This window comes from Budorcas taxicolor, chromosome 5 (assembly GCF_023091745.1).
Source record: "Budorcas taxicolor isolate Tak-1 chromosome 5, Takin1.1, whole genome shotgun sequence".
Classification (NCBI taxonomy): Eukaryota; Metazoa; Chordata; class Mammalia; order Artiodactyla; family Bovidae; genus Budorcas; species Budorcas taxicolor.
Window position 1 is genome coordinate 75,527,177 of NC_068914.1, and position 19,559 is coordinate 75,546,735.

Here is a 19,559-nt window from a genome sequence, read left to right on the forward strand (position 1 = left end):
TCAGTGGCTAAGACTCCACGGTCCCAATGCCAGAGTCCCAGGTTCAATCCTTGGTCAGGGAACTAGATTTCACATGCCACAACTAAAGATCCCACATGCTGCAACTAAGCCCTGGCACAGCCAAATAAATATTTTAAAAAGCAAACAAAAACAACCACAAAATAAAAATATCACAGCTCACTTGGTAAAAATTAGCTAGGACCAACAATGGACCATAGTGCCATCCACGTCATGAAAGACAAACAGGTAGAACTGAAGACTTCTAAGATTCTTCTCCATTCCCAGAGACTAGGATTTCACAAATTTTTCTGGTGTCTCAAGCCAGTCTTTAATTATGACTATTCTGTCAAATATTTTTGGAGAGGGCAGAGATAGGTAGGGACAAAGGAACAGAATCTATCAAAACATGCTTTTTAAACCTTTTCCCTCACCCTTGCCAACAACAGCAATAAAAGTTTTCAGACCCAGAGAGGCCTTGCCTAAAGGGAACCCGTGGTTTTCTGGCCTCCCTAGCACCCTAGACAAGAGGGCAATTCCAAAGTTGCTGGTCTATTTCTAGGAACTGGTCCAAATTCCACCAGAGATAAGGAAGGAGGTTTATAGCCTGTCTTAAATCGGATTGGTCTAACAAAATACCACAGATCAGATAGTGTGATAGTGTAAATAATAAATATATATTTCTCAAAGATTTGGAGACTGATAAATCCAAGACCAAGGTGCTAGCAGATTCAGGGTTAAGAGAGAGCCTTCTTAACTGGTTTGCAGATAGTTGGCCATCTTCTTGCTGAGTCCTCTTGTGGAGAAGAGAAAAACAACTATTCCCTTCCTCTTCTTAGAAAGATGATAAATCCTGGGATTTCCCTGGTGGTGCGGTAGTTAAGACTCCACACTCCCAATGCACGAGACATGGGTTCCAACCCTGGTGGGGGATCCTGCATAGGGCATGGAGCTACAAAAAAAAAAAAAAGATAATAATCTCATCAGGAGGGTTGTACTTCTTGACCTCATCTGAATCTAATTACCTCCCAAAGTTCCCACCTCCTAATACATCATGCTGAGGGTCAGAGTTTTAACATGCATTTTAGGGGTACATATTCAGCCCATGGTAGTCAGAGTGAACAGGAATTTTTCCGTAAATACTGTGTTTTCTGTGGGAAAATTAGGACATGTAGATAAGCAATGAGAAAATTAAAATAACCTATAATCTGAATGAAAAGCTTTTGAAACTTTCATTTAAAGAAAAGAGCAACTTTTTCTCATGCCACTCTCTGCCCTCTCCCTCCCCAGTCACCTCTGGGACTGGTGGCCCTGGGTCTTTTGTCTGCTCCTCTCAAAGTGCTATTCAGCAATAAGTCTTTATCATTTGGAAGCTCAAAGACAGCCCCGCAAGAAGGAACAGAACAGTGAGCCCTTTATTTTATTTATCCATCTAAAAATATTTATTTCTGTATTTATTTAGTTAGTTATTTGGCTGTGTTGCATCTTAGTCGTGGCATTTGGGCTCTAGAGCAGGCAGCTTCTAGTTGTGACTCGAGGGCTTAGTTGCACTGTGGCATGTGGAATCTTAGTTCCCTGATCAGAGATTGAACCCATATCCCCTCATTGGAAGGTGGATTCCTAATCACTGGATCAACAGGGAAGTCCCCAGTGAGCCCTTTAAATAAGCTGGAAGATACCAAGGTTCTTGAGGATACTGAAGTTCAAATTTTAGCAGTCTATTACCCTAAGTATCTAAGCAATATAGTAATGAAGGGAATAGAGAAGTAGGGGGGATGTATCTACTAAAAGACAACTGCAGAATATTGGGGGAAAAGGAGGCTTTGGAGTCAGAGAGGCCAAGTTACACCACTTACTATTGTAAGTCCTTGTACAACTTATATGCAGAGTATATCATGAGAAACACTGGACTGGAAGAAACACAAGCTGGAATCAAGATTGCCGGGAGAAATATCAATAACCTCAGATATGCAGATGACACCACCCTTATGGCAGAAAGTGAAGAGGAACTCAAAAGCCTCTTGATGAAAGTGAAAGAGGAGAGTGAAAAAGTTGGCTTAAAGCTCAACATTCAGAAAACGAAGGTCATGGCATCCGGTCCCATCACTCCAATGGAAATAGATGGAGAAACAGTGGAAACAGCGTCAGACTTTATTTTTTTGGGCTCCAAAATCACTGCAGACGGTGATTGCAGCCATGAAATTAAAAGACGCTTACTCCTTGGAAGAAAAGTTATGACCAACCTAGATAGCATATTCAAAAGCAGAGACATTACTTTGCCGGCTAAGGTCCGTCTAGTCAAGGCTATGGTTTTTCCAGTAGTCATGTATGGATGTGAGAGTTGGACTGTGAAGAAGGCTGAGCGCCGAAGAATTGATGCTTTTGAACTGTGGTGTTGGAGAAGACTCTTGAGAGTCCCTTGGACTGCCAGGAGATCCAACCAGTCCATTCTGTAGGAGATCAGCCCTGGGATTTCTTTGGAAGGAATGATGCTAAAGCGGAAACTCCAGTGCTTTGGCCACCTCATGCGAAGAGTTGACTCATTGGAAAAGACTTTGATGCTGGGAGGGACTGGGGGCAGGAGGAGAAGGGGACGACAGAGGATGAGATGGCTGGATGGCATCATGGACTCGATGGACGTGAGAGTCTGAGTGAACTCCGGGAGTTGGTGATGGACAGGGAGGCCTGGTGTGCTGCGATTCATGGGGTCGCAAAGAGTTGGACACAACTGAGCTGAACTGAACTGTACAAGTTACTTAATCTCTTTGAATTGATTCCTCACCTATAAATAAATAAATAAAGTCAATTTGGTAAGGTCCTTGAGACACCCAATTAACTAATCTTTGTAAAGTATCTGTCCATCTTTAGCATTCATTGGAGGCTCAGTCTGGATTAGTTCCCCTCCGTGTGTTGCTCGAGGACACTGAAATTTACTCTCCACAGTCCAGGGGGCCCCTCCCCTACTAAGAACAGATAACTAATCTCCTGGGCAGATCAGATCCACAAACATTGTCTAGTACTAGTAGCGTGTTTACTGTGAGAACTACACTGGGTTAAGAACTGGGGTTGAAATGAAAGGGGTGAATTAAAAGCCAAATACAGGTTTCCAACCCTATAAGGAGAGAGGAAAGGAGAAAAGACACAAATGGAGGTAAAGTTCAACAATACAAAAGATTTAAATAACAGCTCAAGGTACTGAATGTTCCAAAACAGGGCATATATGTCTAATTGGTCACTGAACTAACTATGCAACTGGATGCTGTGTAGAGAAGGTGGAAATCCCTTCAAGAAAAGATGGAAGAAAAGATAATTGGGTTGAGCCTTGGAAGATAAGATATGGACATAGGGAGATTTGATAAGTTTAAGAAGAGAATGTGTAGTGTCTTTTTGTATAGTGTTCTGAGTGATAAGTCAGTAAACAGAGATGCTTTTGCTAATTCTAAACACAGGCAATGGAAAGAAAGTTATTTTGCTTCCAACAAATTTGTAAACAAGGGCTCAAGGACCTGAAAGCAAATAAATTCGATTACTACTTTCTCAAAGGAAGTCTTCTAGATTATTTTTCTCAGTTCTAAGCTTAAACTATGCACTTTCCAGTTTGTTTATTGATATTTTACCCCTTAAAAATTTACTTCAGTTGAACATTCTGGATGATGATAAATCTCTAAGCAGAATTTATGTTAGCCAGTTGCTAAAGGAATCATATGGAACAGTTTGTGACTTGGGTGATGTCACTGCACTGTGTAAACTATAAAGGGCAGTGAACGTTAGATTCTTAAATTTGGAAGCCATCTTCAGGGTCTTCTAGTTTGGCAAGTGAGATCAAGTGTAACCCAGGATGACAATGCTAGAACCAGAACCCAGCTCTTCTGATAATCAGCAATGTCTGCCATCTTTCTCACTACACCTGCCAATATGAGTGCCTATGTGAATTACACATGGAGATAAGAGTTTAAGAGCAACTGTATAAAAGACATATATGATTATTTCCCTTTAGGAACCTATATGGGGGAAACAAACAAATGCAAACAAATTAAATTATGGCAACTTGTGATAAATAAAGGGCTTCTCAGTGGTGCCAGTGGGTAAAGAACCCACCTCCCAATGCAGGAGACCTAAGAGACTCAGGTTTGATCCTTGGGTCGAGAAGATCCCCTGGAGGAGGGCATGGCAACCACTCCAGTATTCTTGCCTGGAGAATCCCATGGACAGAGGAGCCTGGCGGGCTACAATCCATAGGGTAGGAAACAGACACAACTGAAGTGACTTAGCACGCAAGTGATAAATAAAAGGACAAAATTAGATTGCTTTAGATAAGGTACTAGGGTAACATTTAAGTTCAAATCTGAAGGAGACCAGAGCCAACCAGAAGTGAACTGGGAAGAAGGAGGGGAAGGGAGAACTCTTCCAGAGAGAAGAAACAGCAAGTATGGCTCTTTCCTGGGCAGGAAAGAGATGCGCAGGGTCGACCAGGAACTGAAGAAAGGTCAGGGTGAGGATGAGGCCAAGTTGAAGCAGCAGAGAAGTGCTTCCTCCCAGGTCACAAATTCAAATGCACAACTGGGCTGACAAGGCGCGTTTGTTCAAATTTGCTAAAGATTCTGTAAGCCAAACAAAACACAGCATGTCTACTGCAGCCCAGAGGCCACCATTTTGTAACCCCCGAGGGCTTTTTTTTTGTTCCTTTGTTGTTGTTTTGGCAGCCTCTAGCATCTCGTGGAATCTTAGTTCCTGGACTAGGGATTTAACCCAGGCCCTTGGTAGTGAAAGTGCCATGTTCTAACGACTGACCACCAGGAAATTCCTGGGGCTTTGTATTCTTACTTTAAGGCAGGTGAATTTCTAAGTGCAAGTAGACTGCTTTTGAGGGCTTTTGAATAGGGGCAGATTTGTGTTTTAACAAGATCGTTAAAATACTTTGCTTGAGATAAGTGCCAGGGTCATTCAGCAGGCCCAACCCACTTCTCTGTGCTCTCTTCTTCTTCCATGCAACAAAGCCAAGGAACCAGCCAGCTGTATTTGGTTACTATCTCTGCCCACTCGCTCCTCTGGATTCTGTTCACTCCAAGTTTGGTTACTAAAAGGGAAATCAGCTCTTCAGGTCCATTCATTATCTTGCTACTATATATATACACACACATATGTATAGATATTATATACACACACACATATGTATAGATATTATATATACACACACACTAATGTATGTATTTTGTGTATGTGCTCAGTTGTGTCTAACTCTTTGCAACCCCATGGACTGTAGCCCACCAGGCTCCTCTGTCCATGGGATTCTCCAGGCAAGAATACTGGAGAGTAGTTTGCCATTTCCTACTCCAAGGGACCTTCCCAACACAGGGATCGAACCTGCGTCTCTTGCCTCTCCTGCATTGGCAGACAGATTCTTTACCACTGCACCACCTGGGAAGCCCTATGTGTGTATATACAAGTATATATTTTCAAGGTTCTACTGCAAATCAGTGCTGCTGCTGCTGCTGAGTCGCTTCAGTCGTGTCCGACTCTGTGGGACCCCATAGACGGCAGCCCACCAGGCTTCCCCGTCCCTGGGATTCTCCAGGCAAGAACACTGGAGTGGGTTGCCATTTCCTTCTCCAATGCATGAAAGTGAAAAGTGAAAGTGAAGTTGCTCAGTCGTGTCCGACTTCGAGACCCCATGGACTGCAGCCTACCAGGCTCCTCCGTCCATGGGATTTTCCAGGCAAAAGTACTGGGGAAACAGAAGAGGTAAAAGTAACTTGCCCTGCAGAAATTTCAAGAGTAGAGAATTCAGTTGTACATTCTGGTCCCAACTCTTGCTCAGATAGTAACGGGACACGATCTAGGCCACTAGAATTGCGTTCTTATTCTTCAGCTGGGGGCTTGGCAAAACTCAGGCCTTCTTTTCTCTGTAATGCTCCCTCTAGTTGAGAGGAACAGTTTGAGTCCATGAAGGTGGGACTTCCCAAACAGTACCCATTATCAAGGTCATAGGAAGGGAACTTGCATTCCTTAATTTTGTGACAACCTCTCACATTTTCTAAAATCTAAAATGCTAATCACGCCTTTCCCTGAAGGGTTGTTCAGGTAAAGGTAAAATGAGATTAAAATCTAGAACGTGAGTGGCACATAGCAGGTGGTCCGTTAACGTTTGACTCAGCCCATGACCCCCTGTGGGCATTTCCTCACAAAGCTTCAGGTGGATACTTCTATAGCTTTCTATTCCGTTTTCTTTGGTATTTGTTCCAGCACACATAGGGGCTCCCACAAAAGTGACTGAGTGAAAATTTCTTGGTGGCTGAGGGTTCCTCGCCCCAACAAAAACACTTTCAGAAAAAGCTACCATGGATCTTGGGTTACTGGGCAGCGGTACCTTTCAGAACCCCTATGGTATTCTCACATCCCACCTGGCTGGCCTGATTCAAGTGGCTCATCTTGCCAAGGTCATACCTGTCGCTTTTCAACTAAGGGAGGTGAAAAAGGCAGTTGGTTAGTTTTAGAAGGAGCACCGGTAGGCCCCAAAGATCCCGCCTCTTTCCACGGGGCAAGCCTATCAGCGTTCCTCTAGCGAAGAGCGGCAGCTCCGTAGAAGCCAATGAGTTCCGCTCCCTGGAATTATCCCGCCCATCCGTTGTGTCGTCACTCGGCCTCCTGTGAAATAGAACCCGGACTACGCTTCCCCTTAGCTTGCCTGTTGGCGGGTGTTTGCGTTGAATCTATACTGAAAGCCTGACCTTAAAGGGGAGGGAGCAGAGGGGAACCCGGGCCCTTTAAAGCGAGGCCAGCTGGTGCCTGCCCCTTTAAGGGCGGGGCGCTCAGACGACAGAATCTGAGCCCCAGATTACCCCGAGTTTCCGTCACAGGCTGCAAGGTAAGGCTCCTTCGCTGGGTCCGGGTGCTTGGCGGCGGCGGTTTCATCGCCGCTGGTCCTCCCCGGGCCCAGAGACACCCCAGCCCCAGTCATGCTGAGCAGAGTATGGAAGGAGCTGACTATGAAGTGCTATCCGTGCGAGAGCAGCTATTCCACGAGCGGGTCCGCGAGTGCATTGTGAGTCCGGGACCCGGGCTGGAAGGGTAGGACCAAGTTGGGGAGAAGCACGGGTGTCGCGGGAGAGGGAGACGTCCGGATCGGAGTGAGATCCCCTGGGCACAGCGCCGGCAGACCCTGTTTGGTCCAGGGGCGAGTGACCAAGAGCCCTGGTCCGACTAGTGCTTGGGCTGGCGAATCCCTAGAGTCTGCTCCAGCTGAGTAGCTGCGAGATAAACAAAGCCGATCGATTTCCGTTCCTCCCCTCTACACGCCTCTCCCCCGACCCCGCCCTCCCTCCTGTCTCCCCACCCCGCCCCCGCGCGCCCGTGATCGGAGCGCGGGTCTTCCTGTGTCTGGGAATCTGGTGAGCCTGCCGATCTCAGTCAGATGGTCGGAGAGGGATGGGTTTAACTTGGGGAAGGCTTGTTTGCAACTACTTCTCAAACCCAAATGATGTTTGATGAAGGGGAGATGAACAGGGATCTTTGGTGGGTTTCTCACTTTGGAGGAAAGGACTCTTTCTGGAGTGGATTCTGCCGTGTAGAAATGGAGAACAACTGAAGTGTCCCCTTCGTTTCCTCGCCCTTATTGGTGTTTCGTTAGAGACCCTGCAAGCCGAGTTTCCTAGCTTCGCAGCCATTCAGGGATTTCCTCTGAAGGGTTGCCCCTGGTGCGACGGAGGGCTTCTGGCTGCTTTCCTTACTCGCTCACTGCCACCTAGAGTAACAGCTGAAACTGTCACACAGCGAGGGACTCCTCACTTCTGGGCCGGGGCACCCAGGGGAGCTTAGGGGATCGCATCTTTCTTGCATCTGCTCTAAACTCTCATATCTGTCCTTTCTCCTCTCCTTCCTCAGAGCCCTCACCCCCAAATACTAAAGGGAAAGGGATAAGTTTAGAAGAATAGAAGTTGGTGAGTGGAGGACCCTTTGCAGGGGTCGTCCTTCATTTTTCTCAGGCTGGGCTCCAGTCTGCCCTGGGCAGCCTCAGATTGGAGGAGGGCTTAAGTGAGCCAAGGCATAACTAGGTCTGCCTTTATCTGTGAGGACTGAAAAGTAGGGAGTTTATCAGTCCATGCGTGGGAACTCCAGATCTGCTTTCAGAAAGCTTTCCTTGTGCGTTTCTTAGTGGAGAGTTGCATATGGCAGGGTTGGGCATATCCTGGAGTCATACCCAGGCCTTGAGCCAGTGGAGAGCCAGAGACCCACTTTCCTAGAGAACAGGGAGGGAAGAGATCTTGGAGAGAGAAGCAGCCTCCTGGATGTTGTCCCATCCTTTAGTCCCATTAGCTGAGGACGTCAGTGCTGGTCAAGGGCATCCTGAGGGCTTCTAGTACATCTCCCACGTGGCTCCAATCCCCTGCTCTAGAGAATCACCTAGCCTCTGCTGGACCTACATGGAACTCCAGCCTGACCTTTTGAGCCCCCCACCCCCACCCCGCCCTCGCCTTCCTGCTTATTACACACGCCCAGGGCAGAGCACTAGGCAGTAAAAATCTTGGAGCTGAAATCTAAATGGCTCATTCTACTCTACTTCCCTATTGTTAAAAGCTACAATTTTGTCCTAGACCCATGTTTCTCCTGGGGTCTGTGTCTTCTCTCTTTACATACATAGCTGTATGCAGATTCCCCATAGGGTCAGCTTCTCTTGGGGACTGGAGCACCTATGAGACTGATCCTGCTTTCTTGGCCCACTTCAAACACAATAACATCTCAAGATTCTCTGACCCTGATTGTGGATCCAGGGTAGGGTGGAAATGTATGCATGTGTAGGATAACCTGGTTAAGTCCTGCCATAAGTGTCCATTGGAGGACTAGTCATCAGGGGCATGGGACAGACCCTGAGAGACCTACCCTGGGAGCTGGAAATTACTTTAGGTAGGGATCATGGATTGATAGCTTTTAAAGAGTTTGATCCCAGCTCTAGAAGCTTTATAGATGTGGAACCCCAATTAAAGCCTACTATTATGGGCAGGGCATGAAAGAGACTCTGGATTGGCCCAGAGCAGACCTGATCTTTTAGGGCCCCTGAATAAACAGAGTAGAAGCTCTGAGTTGGTCTAGGAACACGATTCCTCCTGGAGCTTGGATCAAGGTGGGAGTGGAGGGAGAGAGAATGGAGTGTCAGCACAATAAAGACATCCCCTTCTTCCCCTCAAATCTGCTTTTCCAATTATGTGCTAGGAAGAAATCCTCTCTGGTTCTGTGGCCTTTTTCAGATGTGTGGATATGTGCATCTCTAGGAGTCTTCTCTGCCCATGCACCCACCAGGGTTCAGCTGAAACTATTTTCTCCCTGGGAAAAAAAACCCTCGTAGATCTGGACATAGTGCTCTGTCCCCAAGTGCATGGGTCAGCCCCTGAGGCCTTGATTAGAAGGAAGTAGTGGGGAGAAAGATGGAACCCCTGGATGTATGGAGTCTAGTTTGGGGAAAATGTCCCCATGGAATTAACAGAGAGGCCACTGGAGCTGTGAAATGTTCGGGGATTCGGGCTTTTCATCTTGCTCACTTTCTGCTGCAGATCTCAACACTGCTGTTTGCGACTCTCTACATCTTCTGCCACATCGCCTTGACCCGCTTCAAGAAGCCTGCTGAGTTTACCACAGGTACCTGTGACTTCCCTCCCTCCTGCCTGCCCTCTGCCAGTGTTCCTGTTGCTATGGCACCAGCCTCAAGGGAAGAGGGCTGTGTTGCTTGCTGGGAAAGTAGAGGTGTCTGTTCCTGAGCTTCTGCCTCCCTTCCTCCACAGGCAGGGACAAGGTGGTATAGTGCAGAGTCTAGAAGGAGGGCCAGTCATGTAACTTTTATGACCTCAGTTTCATTCTCTACAAAATAAAATGAGCCTTACAATTTCTACCCAGTCCATTGTTATTGTGTGGACCAAATATGATGGCTAACGTGAAACTCTCTGTGAACCTCAGCAGGGCAACTGCAGAGTGAATGTTGTCATGGGCACAAGCTCTGTCATGTCCTCTCCTAGAGCTCCTACACCCAGGACCAGAGACCTCCCTGACCCCAGTGGTGATGGTGACCTTTCTCTTTGCAGAGAATGCATATTAAGGCTTTCAGTAGGCATTCTGTGATTGAGGTGGACGCACTTGTCCCAGTTCCTAACTCCAGATCTTCCGGTCCTGGCCGGAACCTCTCCTCCCCTCCAGATGGCTTCATGCACCCTCAGCCAAGGAGGCAGCTACTCCTCAGTGTGATTCCCCTGGGGACTTTCTCTGTGATTTCCAACCCCTCTCCCCATTTCCCTTCACTCTACCTTGCCACTAATGTAAGCAAGCTGGTTATTTATTGTATTTTCAGCTTACAAAGAGGAACCTAGGGACTTCCCTGGTGGTCCAGTGGCTAAGACTCTAAGCTTCCAGTGCAGGGGGCCCAGGTTCGATGCCTGGTCAGGGAGCTAGATCCCACATGCTACAACTAAGGCCCAGAGCAGCCAAATAAATAAATAAAATTTTAAAAAAAATTAAAAAAAAAAAAAGGAACCTATGGTGGAGAAGAGGTGGGGAAGGAGGGAAGTGGGGGAATTTCATGCTCTCACCCCCTGGGACCACTGATCTTTAAGCTGCCACCCCAGCAGAGTGAATTGTGGGGTTCATAGTGTGAGATCTCCTGAGCCTCCTGTCCAGCTCTGCCTTTGTGGGCCCAGGCCCCTCTTCAGGGGACAGGGAGGGAGCAGGAGGGTGCTGTGTGACACAGATGGTTCCCAGAGCTGCCCACTGATGACCTGCCTCTTCCCCGTGCCTCTGTCTTTTGTAGTAGATGAAGAAGATGCCACAGTCAACAAGATTGCGTAAGTACTGCTGCCTCAACGCCTGGCACTGGTAGCCTTTGGAAGCTGGGATCTAGTGAGGCCCTGGGAGCAGGGAGAGAGTGAGATGTCAGAAACAATTTCTGCTTCCGCCCTATTTCTGCTTTTTTCCGGCTTTACACCATCCTGGGGACTCTTGGAAAAGCTGCTCTTCCTGTCTGCCTGGTTTGGCCGAAAGCTTCAAGGAGCCTCTGGGCCAGGAACTGTCTGCTGGGGGCCTGAGTCACTAGAAGCACCTCCTACTTGGCTCCACCTCCCAGCAGCCATCGGAGAAGGGGTGGGGTAGGGATGCAGACTGATGGAAACGCCAGGGGATGGGGAAGGAGGAACCCCCAAGGGTGGGGCTTGCTTGATTCTGAGAGAATGGCCCTAACTGTAGGCTATTATTATCCACTAGCACCTATAGAGAAAAATATAGAGATGACTCCTCTAGCTCAACAGACAACAAATTAAAAGGCAACCCCCACTCTCATCCCTCATGGACCAACTAGATAAGTGTCCCTTCTTTTGAGCTGATGCAATCTAGGGCACAGGTCTTGGCTGTGAAGCTGGGTTTCAGCTCCCCTTGTCTCCCTCTACCTTAGTGCCCTTATGCATATGGGGTGACCCTACTCTCTCCAGGCTCAGAAATCCACATCCCTGAGGTGAGCAGAGAAGTCAGGCCCATTATCTTGGCATCTTGCCTGGCACACCCTACAGACACTGTGGGAAGACTGCATTCCTGGGGACAGTCTGGGCAAGTGACATGGCTGGTGACCAGGTTCCCATGAATTCCTGAGATGTGCCCATCCCACGTGCCAAGGCTTCCCTGGAGGTGAAAGCTGGGGTATGAGGCAGCAGGTAGAGTGCCAGCTCTTTCCCTGGGTCTGTCATTGCTCCAGCTGGTTCTAGGAGTCACAGGTGCCCATGGGATGGATAGGGCTTCTTGGGCCCAGGGAAGTGAATGTTGGCGCTAAGCAGGGGCACTACCCCTTCTCTGCCCAGGCTCGAGCTGTGCACCTTCACCCTGGCAGTTGCCCTGGGCGCTGTCCTGCTCCTGCCCTTCTCTATCATCGGCAACGAGGTGCTGCTCTCACTGCCTCGGAACTACTATATCCAGTGGCTCAACGGTTCCCTCATCCACGGTGTGTCGATCCTGGTTGCTGCTGAGGATGGGGACGGGGGGCAGATCGGGTCAGGCAGACGCAGACAGCCTGGGGTTAGTCAGTCATAGATCACCCTGTCCCTTCCACTTTCCCTTGTCACGTGGTCAGTCCTCAGTGGGTTGGGGCGTCCCCCTTAATGACCATCTCTGGTTTTCCTTTTTTGCACTAGGCCTCTGGAACCTTGTTTTTCTCTTCTCCAACTTGTCCCTCATCTTCCTCATGCCCTTTGCATACTTCTTCACTGAGTCTGAGGGCTTTGCTGGCTCCAGAAAGGTGAGTCGGGGAATGTATCAATCAATCAATGCAGACCAGAAACAGTATTCCACTGAGACGGTTCAACTGAAGAGGTTTTAATGAAGAGACTATTTGTAGAGGTTTAGTCAGCACTGAGGAGCTTGAGGCACTAGTGACTACAGGAAGTCGTTACCATCCCTAGGCCTGAGGGAGCCAAAGGAAGAAATAATTTCTGATAGTTGAAGCTGAAGAGGTGTGGCCACCCAAGAGAGGAGCTAGTGTCAGAGGTGCCAAAGGTGGGAGGAAACACAGAAAAACACCCTGGCCTCTCTGTCTTTCTACCTTCGACTCTCCTGCCAGCCCTCTCCATTGAGCAAGATGAACAGAAAACTAGAGCTTGATTTTTTTTTTTTTAAGTGTCTTGTGGGATCTTAGTTCCCAGACCAGGAATTGAACCCATGCCCCTTGCAGTGGAAGCACAGAGTCGTAACCACTGGACGGCTGGGAAAGTCCCAAGAGGGCAAAGAGCTGGTGTCATGCAGACCTCAGGGGTCAGCTTCCCAGGGCAAGACAAGGATGGCGAAGGGGTCTGGGAAGGGGGATAGCAGATGAAGAATATCTAGTAGAGGGACTGGCCCCAGACTGCGGGGTAGGAGGACAGAGTAACTAAGAAGAAGAGGGAAACACCCTCTGTTGCCTCCTGAATCCAGTCCTCTCTGCTTCCCAAGCCAGGCTGCCGTCTCCCCTGTCTCCTTCCTTCCCCACACTGCCCTCCCCACCCCTGAAACCTACTGCCTCCTCCCACAGGGCGTCCTGGCCCGGGTCTATGAGACGGTGGTGATGCTGATGCTCCTCACTCTGCTGGTCCTGGGCATGGTGTGGGTAGCCTCTGCCATTGTGGATAACAACAAGGCCAGCAGGGAGTCCCTCTATGGTGAGAAGACCAGCTTCCTCCCCACCCCTCAGCCAGCCCATGTTCCTCTGTCCGGAATGAATGTATCCCTCTAAGGCGGCGAAAGTTGGGACCTTCTCCCTTAGACTGAAGTTTCAAAACTGATGGGCTTCAGGCCACATCTAGCCTGTGGAAGTGTTCCGCTGGGCCCATGCAATGAGTTAAAAAAAATATGAGTCTGTTGAAATTGGGAGATCTCACACTGATATCCAGGTTTCTGGTTGTGCTTAAGCAGGTTGAGGATCTGGCCACACTAGGCCCCGGTGACTTGGGCCAAACAGTGGCTGTGCCCTTTAGAGGGGGCTGAGGATCTGCAGTTCGCTGTAGTCTCTGCCACTGCCTCTCCTGCCGCCCAGTCTTCCTCATCTTCATGACTTACCTCGCCCGTACAGACTTCGGTGTTGCACCCCTGCCTGGTCTCTGGGGCCTGTCAGCCCCTAGTAAGCAGGAGGAGAGAGCTGGGCTGCCAGTCCTTTTTTTTCTCATCTTCAGACTTCTGGGAGTACTACCTCCCCTACCTCTACTCCTGCATCTCCTTCCTTGGGGTCCTGCTGCTCCTGGGTGAGTGTCCAGAGCCTGGGAGGGCGTGGGGAAGGTCCCGGGGCCAGAGCACCCCCAGTAGAGGGTGGAATGCAGGGGCGGGCAGGGCAGGAGGTGGCGAGAAGGCTCTGGCAGGTGACCGCTTCCTGTCCCCACAGTGTGTACCCCACTCGGCCTCGCCCGTATGTTCTCGGTCACTGGGAAGCTGCTGGTCAAGCCCCGGGTATGTAGTGCTCCTTGTCCTTGGACCCTGCCGGGGGAGTTTCTGAAGAGCTGGAGCCCATCTGTGAAGCCACTGTCCAGCTGTTCTGTGCACACCTTGCAGAGGGCCACAGCCTTTGCTGGCTCCTGTATCCTTGACCCCCAACATCTGGAGCTGGTCACCAGACACACAGAGCAGAACACAAGACTGTTGAGAGGGACTGGATAAGGTCACCGGTCACAGGGTGGTGAATGAGGGGAGGGGAAGGAAAAGGACAATGGATCCTTAAGGTGAGCAGGGAGCTCTTGGGCTCTCGTGATCAAGGAACCTCTGCCAGTCCATCCCTCCCTTTCCTGACGCCCACAGCTCCTGGAGGACCTGGAGGAGCAGCTGCACTGCTCAGCCTTTGAGGAAGCAGCTTTGACCCGCAGGATTTGTAGTGAGACACAGTCCTTCCCAGATGGCACGATGGGCGTGGCTTGGGCAGGGGTGGTGGGACTGGGGGACAGCACCATCGTCTCTGCCTCCAGATCCCACCTCCTGCTGGCTGCCCTTGGACATGGAACTGCTGCACAGACAGGTTCTGGCTCTGCAGACACAGAGGGTCCTGCTGGGTATGTAGGTTGGTAGGCATTGGGATGCCTGGCTTTCCCAAGGAGAGAAGCTCCTCCTTCCAGGCTCTTGCAAACTGCTTTCCCATTCCTGCACAGAGAAGCGGCGGAAGGCTTCAGCCTGGCAGCGCAACCTGGGCTACCCTCTGGCCATGCTGTGCTTGCTGGTGCTGACGGTACGTACACCAGACTTGGTGGGGGTGGGCAGTGGTTGCACCTTGAGTACTTTAGCCCTTCACAGGGAGGAGGAAGGAGGTGCAAGGACCTCCTTCAATAACAGTAGCTGCCTCTCAACGAGTACGTACTTTTGCGAAGCACATCAGTCCCCATTTTGTAGATGAAGAAACAGAAGTTAAAGAACTTACCCAAAAAGAAGAAAAAAAAAAACTTACCCAAGGCCACACAGGACCTAAGCCATTATGCAGGTTTGCTCTGGGATGAAAATAAAGGTTAAAATCCAGTCCATCCTCTCAACTTGCTACATCATGGACTTGGAAATAAGTCTTATTGGTTTGGAGAAAGATGTATATTTTTCTCTTTTGCCTTTTGGGGACTTCCCTGGGAGCTTCCCAAGTGGTACTAGTAGTAAAGAACCTGCCTGCCAATGCAGGAGACATAAGAGATGCAGGTTCGATCCTTGAGTTAGTAAGATCCCCAGAGGAGGGCATGGTAATCCACTCCAGTATTTTTGGCTGGAGAATCCCCATGGACAGAGGAGCCTGGTGGGCTACAGTCCATAAGGTCTCAAAGAGTTAGACACGACTAAAGTGACTTAGCACGCACGCATGCACGGGACCTCCCTGGCAATCCAGTGGTTAAGACTCTGCACTTCCACTGAAGAGGGCATGGGTTCAATCCCTGGTCGGGGGAACTAATATCCCATGAGCCGTGTGGCACGTCCAAAAACACCCCAAACAAACAAACAAAACTATTTGGGCTTTTTGCTTCTGCACCTGGAAGTCTGCTATAAGATACTCTCAAAGGTGCTCTGTTGCTAGCATTAACCTTTGGGAGGTCCCACACAGCTAACTGAAAACCGAAAATGATGGGCCAGAGAGTCTGCTCTTAACATTCTCAACTTTGGATACATCTGTGGGCTGGGACCGCGGTGGGAGTCCATGACCTTGCCTCCCACAGGGCCTGTCTGTGCTCATTGTGGCCATCCACATCCTGGAGCTGCTCATTGACGAGGCTGCCATGCCCCGGGGCATGCAGGTACAGGGCTGCACCCCCCCCCCCCCCCCCCGCCCACCAGCCACATCTTTTGGGGGAGGGCCTAAGCAAGGCTGGGTGAGGGGGCGGAAGGGGAGGCCAGAGGGGAGGCCGGGCGCTGGTGGTGGTGGTGACGATGGGCAGTGCTGCACAGTGACACCTCTTTATCCCTCAGGGTGCCTCCCTGGGCCAGGTCTCCTTCTCCAAGCTGGGCTCCTTTGGTGCCGTCATTCAGGTCGTCCTTATCTTGTATCCTTCTGGAAATCCACCATTGCCTCTCTTCTTCAAACCCGTCTCCTCTAGGGCTCTGGGCAGAGCTACAGTGGGAGTGAGGGGGAAGCGGGCAAGACTTGGCCAGCCCGACGTTCAGAAAGAAGAAAACCAGTTGATTCAAAAGGAGGGCTGGGGGAAGAGAGGGCCATCCTCTTTGAGACAAGGCATTGATCCCTGGGAGTGGGCCAGTTCTTCCCTAACCCAGTGGCAGTTACCTGATGGTCTCTTCGGTCGTGGGCTTCTACAGCTCTCCACTCTTCCGGGGACTGCGGCCCAGATGGCATGACACGGCCATGACTCAGGTAGCCGGGAACCTGCCAGACGGGAGTGGAAGAAGCATCCTGAGGGTGTCCCTGGGCACTCAGTGCTGGCAGCTCTGTGACCCTGACCTCCCCTTTTCTCACTCCCACCCAGATAATTGGGAACTGTGTCTGTCTCCTGGTTCTAAGCTCAGCACTTCCTGTCTTCTCTCGAACCCTGGGTAAGTAGCAAAATGAGGTAAGGGAACTGGCTTGTTTTGAGTAGCTACTGGTACTAAGCAGACCCATTATATTCTTGCTCTCTCTGATTCCCACAACAAACCTATGAGGAGGTATTACCTCCATTATACAGATGGAGTAACAGAGGCTCTATAAAGTGCTGTGCTGGGATTCAGAGTAGTGTTGCTTCAAAGCTCATATTTTTTCCATTTGCTACATCCCATGGCCTCTCCTATTTACTTCCATTTTTTTCAGTGAAGAAGCACCACTTTCCCCAAAATCTTTCTTTGAGGGATCATCTGATAAACATATATATATTTTTCTTTTGGCTGCACCCATAGGGCATGTGGGATCTTAGTTCCCCAACCAGGGATTGAGCCAATGCCCCCTGCAGTGGAAGTATTGAGTCTTAACCACTGGACCACCAGGGAAGTCCCAACATTCTCATTTTAGAGATGAGAAACAGGAGAGCTACTTGATTTACCCAGAGTTACACAGCTAGCTTGAGCCACGGCTGAGTCAGGCCAGAACCTCTGTATCCTGAGCCCCAGTTGAGTGCTTTTTCTGCACACTGGGCATCAAATGATAAGCTCAACTCTCCTCCCATCTTTAGAGCTGGGATCTAGATGATGGTGGGCGAGAAGGGGAACCTATGCGACTCCCCTACTACTTCAGGGTAAACTAGTTACACTTTTGAGCATTACCTGGTAAAAGTGTTCACTCCAAGGCAATAGGGGAGTTGCATAGGCTCCCCACCTCCCCCACCATTATCATCCATCTATTGTACGTTATCAGTCATGTCCTACTCTCTGCAACCCTATGGACTGTATCCTGCCAGGCTCCTCTGTCCATAGGATTCTCCAGGCAAGAATACTGCAGTGTGTAGCCTTTTCCTTCTCCAGGGGATCTTCCCGACCCAGGAATCAAACGCAGGTCTCCTACACTGCAGGCAGATACACTGAGCCACCAGGGAAGCCTTAGTTAGTATTTAAATCAGTTCTATTTGGTTTTTAAGTTTATATTCTCTCTAGTCTACCATTTCTACTTTATGCCTTGGGATTTAGGATACTTGGCCTGTGGGTCCAGCAGTTAGTTCCTTTTAGGTTGGAAGCTGGTAGGAAAAAATTTTTAAGTGGGGGAGGGGCTCAAGAATTTTAATTTATGATAATTATATTATTATTATTATTAGGGGCTCAGTAAGTGTTGGAATAGTGCCTCGCACATATGGCTCCTCAGGTGTGTTGTCTCATTTAAGTCTCACAGTCCCATTATTTTGTCTACTTGTTTTTTTAATTCCCTACTTTATAGTTAAAGAAACAGGCACAGACGTTTAAGGAAGTTGCTTCAGATCACAGTTAGATGGGGTGGAGTTCAGATATGAACCAAAGCAGCCATAATAAGAGCCCAGTTTCTCAGCTGCCACACTGCTCTGTCTACTAAAAAAGAACACTTGGTGACCAGCTTGAGGTTTCTGGCCCAGGAACAAGTGGCAGGCCCAGGGAGCTCCTTGGGACACCTGGAGCCAGAGGGGATTCCCCCCAACCCCAACACACACACACACACTGCAGGAGAGGATGCCAGACTCTGGAAGGGAAGTTGGAGCAAGCCTAGCAGAGACACTTGCTTCAGCTGCCCTGAACTGTCCCTGAGACAAGTTGGGATGTAGAACAACTAACGTGTAGAAGCCAACCTATCAGTTGCAGTGTTGAGATGTGGCCACCAGGAGGCAGCAGAAAGCTCGGCTCTGAGACAGGGAAGGGATGGGGAGCCTAACTCCCATCCTGGCCTTTGTACTTCAGGGCTCACTCGCTTTGACCTGCTGGGTGACTTTGGACGCTTCAACTGGCTGGGCAATTTCTACATCGTGTTTCTCTACAATGCAGCCTTTGCGGGCCTCACCACTCTCTGTCTGGTGAAGACCTTCACGGCAGCTGTGCGGGCAGAGCTGATCCGGGCCTTTGGTGAGAGGGAGTCAGGGCGAGGCTGGTGGGGTGGTTGTAAGGTGGAACTGTCTGGAACAGTGGTCATCCCAAGCAGGGGAGATGGCATACTCACCACCCATTCTGTGGCTTCTGAGAACTGACCTAAACCCTGCTTCTGACTACCCCCCTGCCTCTTCCCCAGGGCTGGACAGACTACCGTTGCCTGTCTCTGGTTTCCCCCGGGTGTCTAAGAAGACCCAGCACCAGTGACCTCCAGCTGGGGGTGGGAGGGAGAAATCTGGACACTGCCATCTGCTGCCTAGGCCTGGAGAGGCGCCCAGGGGTGGGTGGCCCTCAGGACCTGGAATCTGAGAGGGTGGGTGGCAGAGGGGAGCTGAGCCTTCTGCACTGCTGCGTAATCTGAGCCAGAGTTTGGGACCAGGCCCCCTTGCTTCTCTAGATTTAACTGTGGGCCCCAGCATGGGGTGGGGCTGGGGACTGGGTCTGGCTCCTGGTCTCAAATCTGTTTACACATCAATCTGCCTCACTGCTGTTCAGGGCCATGCCCGTAGCCATGTTTACATGACTTGATGTGCAATAGGGTGGGATGGGGGCAGGGGAGGGTCAGAGCCAGTGGGCAACTTGGGAGGCAGAGTGTCTTCCCTTGCCTTTGGCCCAGCAGAGCCTAAGAGCACTGTGCTATCCTAGAGGGGCTGTGGACCGCTGGAGAGATGAGGGCATAGGGAGGAAGAGGGCACAACCATCAGCAATAAAGTTGATAGCAGGGTTTTCTTTGGTTTTTTTTAAAGGTCCTGTCTCTGTGTCTGTTTGAACAGCTTTGCTCCCTGCAGTCCTGAGTCTACAGAGGGAAATAGAGGGGTCCTTCCCACCATTCATTGCCTCTCCTCTATCTGTATTCTGGGGACTTGGGTCTGGTGTTAGGCCATACAGTCAGGCAGTGGGAAGCTCCTCCTCCCTTGGCCTTGCTAAAACCTGGCTGGTCACCTGACTTTTCCTTATACCCAAGCCTTATTTCTTGGGTGCCTTGGTTATTGGAGGTAAATAGGCATCAGCATAGGACGAGGTAAAAGAAGGGGCTCCCTGACAAAGGTTTGTGATTCCTACCTCTGAGAAGGGCCTAACTCTGTATT

The 19,559-nt window shown here is 49.8% G+C and overlaps 1 protein-coding gene across 3 annotated transcripts; it reads left to right on the forward strand.

The window, feature by feature from the left end:
* The first annotated feature begins 6,695 nt into the window (after positions 1–6,695).
* LMBR1L (limb development membrane protein 1 like) lies at positions 6,696–19,168 on the forward strand. 3 transcript variants are annotated; one of them, XM_052641245.1, is made up of 17 exons: positions 6,696–7,039; positions 9,543–9,627; positions 10,787–10,820; positions 11,823–11,962; positions 12,153–12,256; positions 13,025–13,151; positions 13,662–13,730; positions 13,868–13,932; positions 14,278–14,350; positions 14,442–14,525; positions 14,622–14,698; positions 15,660–15,737; positions 15,910–15,983; positions 16,219–16,309; positions 16,422–16,488; positions 18,286–18,447; positions 18,611–19,168. In XM_052641245.1, exons 1-17 carry the CDS (start codon positions 6,968–6,970, stop codon positions 18,676–18,678), a joined length of 1,470 nt encoding a protein of 489 aa, XP_052497205.1. In that variant the 5' UTR covers positions 6,696–6,967; the 3' UTR covers positions 18,679–19,168. The 3 variants fall into 3 exon arrangements, with proteins under 3 accessions (XP_052497205.1, XP_052497206.1, XP_052497207.1); XM_052641246.1 differs by having other exon boundaries at positions 18,370–18,447; XM_052641247.1 differs by lacking the exon at positions 18,611–19,168 and adding an exon at positions 17,676–17,722 and having other exon boundaries at positions 18,370–18,404.
* The last annotated feature ends 391 nt before the right edge of the window (positions 19,169–19,559 follow it).